Source organism: Macrosteles quadrilineatus, unplaced genomic scaffold, assembly GCF_028750875.1.
Source record: "Macrosteles quadrilineatus isolate MER2022 unplaced genomic scaffold, UCM_ALF_1.0 Scaffold_1__1_contigs__length_201487025, whole genome shotgun sequence".
NCBI lineage: Eukaryota > Metazoa > Arthropoda > Insecta > Hemiptera > Cicadellidae > Macrosteles > Macrosteles quadrilineatus.
In genome coordinates, this window is record NW_026542594.1 from 200,388,727 (window position 1) to 200,395,668 (window position 6,942).

General features: G+C 35.0%; 1 protein-coding gene across 1 annotated transcript; it reads left to right on the forward strand.

Annotated features, from left to right (window-relative positions):
• The first annotated feature begins 814 nt into the window (after positions 1 to 814).
• Positions 815 to 6,420, forward strand: LOC128983508 (ubiquitin-conjugating enzyme E2 S-like). Its single transcript, XM_054402807.1, has 4 exons — positions 815 to 984; positions 3,800 to 3,947; positions 4,491 to 4,810; positions 5,930 to 6,420. The coding sequence occupies exons 1-4, from the start codon at positions 976 to 978 to the stop codon at positions 6,062 to 6,064; spliced, it is 612 nt and encodes a 203-aa protein (XP_054258782.1). The 5' UTR covers positions 815 to 975; the 3' UTR covers positions 6,065 to 6,420.
• The last annotated feature ends 522 nt before the right edge of the window (positions 6,421 to 6,942 follow it).

Genomic DNA, 6,942 nt, shown 5'->3' on the forward strand with positions numbered 1-6,942 from the left:
GATTTCCATTCTGTATGTTTAATTTTCAATATTTTAATAAATTTATATTTAAATCAATAAAGTGCGAATTAGTGACCTGATGTCACCTGTCTGCCATGCCCATGTTATCTTATGGGACGTCTGACACTAAACAACCCTACTTCGACGTTACCAATTCTACCAGGCTGCGGCCTGGAATTGAAGGTGGCCGTGCCTGGACCCGGGACCGATTTACTTTTTCGTTTTGATGTCCCCAGAGGCCTGGGAAAATTATGAGTGGCTAAAAGGGTTCGATTTCAAAATGAGCTTTAACAATTATCAACATGTGTCAGATACTGTTCACAACGTTTAACTAATTTATATTTTACTTAATTTGTCGGCCTTAGTCATTAACAAGACTACAAGATCGCGCCACTCATCCTACACTCATCTCCATTCATACTTGGCTTAAAATACCTACCTTGTATGGTTGTCATTTCATCGAAAAGTGTTGAAGTGTTAAAGTACTGAACTTGGTTATTTTTTTTAGATAAATACAGAAAGAATTCCAATTACGCCAATAGCTTGTCTATTTGATCATTATCAAAAGATCAAATATCATCAGATCTGAACATATATAAGAGCGTATGTTTAATCAATGATTTAATTAAAGTACGTTAAAAAATATTACAGCCACAATAAAATATACAACCTGTGTTTTATCGATTTCCGTTGGCTTGTTTCTAGCAAAGTTCAATACTCTCAGCTCCGAAATGCACGCTTTCTATTGGTCGAAGTTTTCAAATTTCTGGGTTATTTCCATCCTCTCCTCATCTCATCTGTTTTGTGTTCTACACTTACTGGATTGGTCGAACGAAGGCGAAGAAAATTCTGCCCTCCATTATCGACCATTATTATTCTTTCAATTATATTTTATTTATGAAGTTATCTCTATACATTTGTTATTAATATAAGTTTTTCAGTTTTAGCTAATTTAAAATCAGAGAAGTGTGGAATATGAGCTCGGTAAGTTCAATAATTTCGATTACTTTTTGTTATGCTTTTACAGTTGGAGCCATAGACGTTTTGTTTGCGTCCAAAATGCTATGCTACGAGACTAACAACGACTTAGCTTACGTGGGGCCCAAAATCTTTATTTATAATTATTTATACTTTTTACAATAGATTTTTTGTAGTTTTGACTCCTATTTAAATACTGTTTTCTCACAGGTATATCCTATAATCTGGTTAAGTTTCTTTTATAATCCATCTATAGTTGGCCCATAGGTTAAAAGGAACTACTTTTTCTCAAAGTATAGTGTTATTGATGTTTAATAATTTAAAATACAAAGTAGCATACTAAAATAATATTTCCACGAGACAGAACTAGGACTATCTTAAGTGCTTATTTAATTGAGTAAAGTTTCTTTCTTGACCCTAATCATCTCAGGTCTGCTTAATTAAGTAGGCCTAATGAGCTAAATTTAACATGGTGAGTGCTGGAAACCTTTAAAAAAACAGGCGTTCACCAATGGCAGCGAAGCCCAAGCGTATCCCACGGTGTACCACCGAATCAGTTTACGCAATTGGCATTCAAATATTTCAGTCTGAGGAATCACAAAAGTGCAGTGGTGATTGTGCTGTGTTATCCCGAGAGTGGACGTAGTTCACTGAAACATCCGAACGGAGCAGCACTGCCTGGGTCCGTAGCCAGTGTCATTGTAATGTGGCTCGCAGCACAAAAGCATTGCCAGACGGGATTTTACGGGAAATTTTAGCACCAAGCTAAGTACCGGTACACTAAAAAGCTCACATTCTAAGCTAACTTATTCATATTTAGAGTTGTTTTGTCTCTGGATCACATAACAAACTATAAAAGGTATAAAATTACCTGAGTACTGCTAGAATGATCCTGTTTGTTCCTTACGGATAACGCGTTTCGAAGACTAAGTCTTCATCATCAGATCTTGTACAAGAACATTAAAACACTGTCACTTCGAAAAGGTCGTCAAGAGTTTACATACAAAACACGGAAACATATTATGTACAAACGTGGATGTTTTACGAATAAAAACGAGTAGGCCTACCGACGAAAACTTACAATGTCCGAGCGGGGACCGCACAGTTACAGGTGAAGGTCATGACTGTGATGCGGGAGACGGTCGGGCGGTGGACTTTTATTTATTTATTTTGCTTCCAACGGTCCAAACAAACCAATTTAGGCTACAATTATTTTTTTTTATATAATGCTTACTCAATGTTCCTATAACTAAGGGTCAAGCCAAACATGCAAAGGGGCTTAAGAATCTACTTAATGAGAGAACTTGACAAGACAACAAGAACAACAACTAAAAATGTGTAGCCAACAAAGATAACAAAAATGATAACAACAACAACAACTTTGTACCTCTCAGCTCCTTATTCATCAGCTGTTCTTGGTTTGTTATAAGAGTGTCATACAGAGCGTTGGACTGGAAACTGATTTTGTCATTTAATAAAGTGTTGGGTTGATCAACCAAAATTCAACCCAACACTTTAAATGCAAATCACAGTATTTTTAGTGTGTGACTGTGTTATTAACCTAGACTTTTGTGTAGTCTATTGTGGTTTTCTTACTCATTTCATCCTTCTCCATTTCATAAATTAAGGCTTTTAAAATTAGCTTTTAAAAGTTTGTTGCAATCCCCGTTTGTTTAATCCATAGAGACAATTACATTTGCTAGGTAAGTCAACGTTACCTACTTAGGGAAATCAGGGAACTCAATGTTATGGTACAGGGTGGCGCAGATGGATCGGGTGGTTTTAAAATACTTGTCAAACTGTCAATTTTAAAGGTATTGGATTGAAATAAAGTGCAAAACGTGTAGTTACAATGGAAGTTTATTGACAAAAAATTAGTTAAGTTAGTTTTTAAAAATTACATCCATCAAATGCCTTCCTTCTCGAGCGACGCATTCTTGGAGACGGTCCTTGAGGTTCCGTGCTCGCTCAAGCACATCACCAGGAATTGATGTGATTTCGTTGTGAATTGCAGCCGTCAACTCCTGAATGGTCCGGGGTTTGTTCATGTAGACCCTTGCTTCAGGAGTTGAAGGCTGCGATTCACAACGAAATCACATCAGTTCCTGGTGATGTGCTTGAGCGAGCAATGCGGAACCTCAAGGACCGTCTCCAAGAATGCGTCGCTCGAGAAGGAAGGCATTTGATGGATGTAATTTTTAAAAACTAACTTAACTAATTTTTTGACAATAAACTTCCATTGTAACTAAACGTTTTGCACTTTATTTCAATCCAATACCTTTAAAATTGACAGTTTGACAAGTATTTTAAAAACACCCGATCCATCTGCGCCACCCTGTATATAAGTTACATACGGTAGTTCTAAATCCTATAAGTTAATGATCCATGTTTATGCTTCCTAGTGACGCCAACCCGTAGGCAGGTAGGCTACAGTAAATTCCGTTAGGCCCATGTACAAAATAAGTTAGGTACGGTAAATTTTTGGTAACTTTGGTACAGATTTTAGATAATTCAGATGGTTACCAATGTATTTACACATCTGCAATCAAGCGAGCTGTACAACTTCACTACAGTCCATTTACACACGTAAGCACCTGTTCGTCTAGCGCTGTACGGATGTTAACTGCTATTGATTTATTTTTAGTTTAAATAACTTTGAGCACACAGTCCTAACTTAAGTACGTTCAAACCAAAATTAGAGTTTACAAATCCTTGAACTAAGTAGAGTTTCTGACTTTCATATGTTAATTTACTATATAGTCCTAGTTTTGTCAGTGTAGGCCTATAGGCCTACAAATTTCATTTTAAACTATTTTTTCAGATGTCTAATGTGGAGAATTTATCTCCCCAATGCATAAGACAAGTAGTTAAAGAGCTACAAGATTTAGTCAAAACGCCACTAGAAGGCATAAAAGTTAATTTGAATGAACAGGACATTACTGACATCCAAGCGTTTATTGAAGGCCCAGGTAAGTACTTAAACCTTAGTTATTTGGTTCCAAAAAAATAATAAGCACCTTAATCGTTGATCTTGCTTCGGAAGATTTTGTATTCATTATTGTGTGGTATCTGTAAGTTGTGTCTATAATCCAGCCATATGACGATAATAGGCCCTACATCGATTCTTGTATAAAAATACATCAGTAAAGCCTTTTTTGGTCTGTGTACTTTGCCTTTAACTAATTTAGCTACATTCTTAACACATTTCTTTTCGTGCATTTCACTTGGACCATATTAAATTTTTTTTGGGGGGGGGGGACTGATGCAAAAACCTTATCTGGAGAGTAGCCTATTTCCTGGGTAATGCATTTTACAAACAAAAATTTGTCAACTAGTCCTCAACAAAACCCAACTTAAATAATAAATAGGCCTAATTTTCATTCACACAATCATTGGGAATTGGGAAAAGTTTTGGTGTATAAAAATGACCACTACAATTTAAACCAACATAAATTACAAACAAGTTTTTAAATTGATAAACTAATCTTGATACATGTTGTCTTTCTATCCAGCTGGGACACCTTACGCTGGAGGACTTTTCAAAGTAAAGCTAGTTCTGGGTAAGGACTTCCCTCAGGGCCCTCCAAAGGCGTTCTTCCTCACCAAGATCTTCCATCCGAACGTTGCCACTAACGGAGAAATCTGCGTCAACACACTCAAGAAGGACTGGAAACCTGACTTGGGCATTAAACACATTCTGTTGACCATCAAGTGCCTGCTTATAGTGCCCAACGCAGAGTCTGCGCTCAACGAGGAGGCCGGCAAGCTGTTGTTGGAACACTACGATGACTATTCGCAACGAGCACGGATGATGACAGAGATACACGCAGCGGTGAGTTGTGATAACTTGAAAAGTCATTGATGTTAATCTTTAAAAAATAGTTTAAATACAGGGTAGAGTTTTAGGATGTTCAACTAACAGAAAAATAAGTAATTAAGTTAGTTTTGAAAATTGGACATAAGTTTGTGAATTGTACAAACGTTTTGCATGTTACCTGGAAATTTGATATAATTTATTGTCAATAGCCTATGGCTGATCGTCCATTCATAAACAGCAGTCCGTCAGTTCTATATTATTGGTACTGTAATGTCATCATGTGTGGGAAAGTTTTGATCGTGGGAGACGCTAAAGAAATGCTCATGTTCGTTTACGCTATTGTGGATTTTGCTGTGATTGCGGGGGACAGTTACGATATTGTCCAGATTACAAGAGGCTCTGTTGTTCGCTGGAGCTGATCACGTTGTCAAAAATGGCAATCATAGGAATTAATTAATGTTGCCGGAAACATAAATATATATTTTTTTTAATGTGGTTTTTAGTAGCAGTTAATTTGCTTAGAAAACCCGCAGCAATATTTTTTATTTTGCTTGAAAAATTATCATATAAAATGGGTATTTTCTTATTATCACCATTAAATAATGAAAATATTTGATAAATAAAAACAGCTCTAACACTTTTAATTTAAAAAATTAAAATTAACTATGTTGTAGCCCTTTTAACTCTCAACTAAATGGCACGCCAACAACTCTGTAAAGGTTATGCTTAAAAAGTTTTGCAGTTTTTGGGATTTTTCCCATATATCTTAAAATGCTTCTTGGTGCTCTCTCTCTCTCTCTCTCTATTTATTAACCCAGTATTTAATTGTATTGCTTGTAAACACAGTAGGAACTTAAAGCTTATGAAAGAAAGCATGCGTTAATTTGCTGAAACTGTTTACTCTTTACTTATTTTGCGTTTTTGCTTAGCTGCTTGGTAATAAACTTGACTCTAGTAATAAAAAATAGTAATCTCTGACAAATTTCCCATGTTTTTTTTCAGTAGGTATTCTGTATAAAAACTTTTTTAAAACAAAAAAAAAAATTTTGGATCTCTTTCTGTTTAAAAATTGATATTAGGATTTTTCAAAGGCCCGTCACTCCCATCAGTAATTTCTAATGTGTTATTTTTCAGGCCCCCAAGCCGCCAAAACCTGGACTCGAGAGTTCAGAAGGGCCGATGGCTAAGAAACATGCGGGTGACAAGAAGTTAGCGGCAGACAAGAAGAAGTCTCTAAAAGATAAAAAAAGGACTTTGAAGAGGTTGTGAAGTGTGTAACTTAACTGTAAAAGCTGGTCTCTTAACAAAGATATAAATAATATATATAAATAAATGTACATATGCATGAATGAAATCATTTTAAATGTGTGGTTGTTTGATTTTAAGATGGTACACAGCGTGGTGTTTCATCTGTTAAATTAGTGTAATGGATAGGTTTAACTATTCGAATAGATTTTTATAACTTTCTACTGTTTTGCACTATTTATTTGAAGTTTACCGCTTTTTGTATTACATAGTATAATTTGACCACTTCCACCTATTGTCTTTATTATTTCTATGTTCCCTTCTGTAGACCTTTTGAAGTTGATGAAACGTATTAAAATATATGTAGAATTTTTATCTTCCTTGTATGTACATTTTTTTCCTCCTTACATTCATTTTTAACTAGGTAATGTTAAATTAAGAAATAATCTGCGTTTTCAAAAAATTGCCTATATGATCAGAGTTAATTAACATGCAAAATAGCTAGGGGTGTGCGAAGCAGCAAAAAATTTTGATTTGATTCAAAAGATTTTCGGTTTGAATCAAAAGATTTTCGATTTGAATCGATGCAACTCAATTCAAAGCAATAAGGTATTTTTCTATTCGTACTTGTCAATGTATAGAAATAACAATAAGCTAATTAAAATTTACCACACTTGTGTAATTAAAATTTTTGTTGATGTGGTATTAGTCCTATTCATACATGAATTTTTGGTGAAAAAATATTTGCTTTCAATCATATAAGCTAAAAGAAGAACCCTGTATTGCTGGAAATGTCAGTGAGCTGCTTTACTTTCCTATTTCATAATTTAGATTTGGAGAGAAAGGGCTTATTGCCTGAAAATAAAAACATTTGCAAGATTTATAGTAATACTTTCAATTGG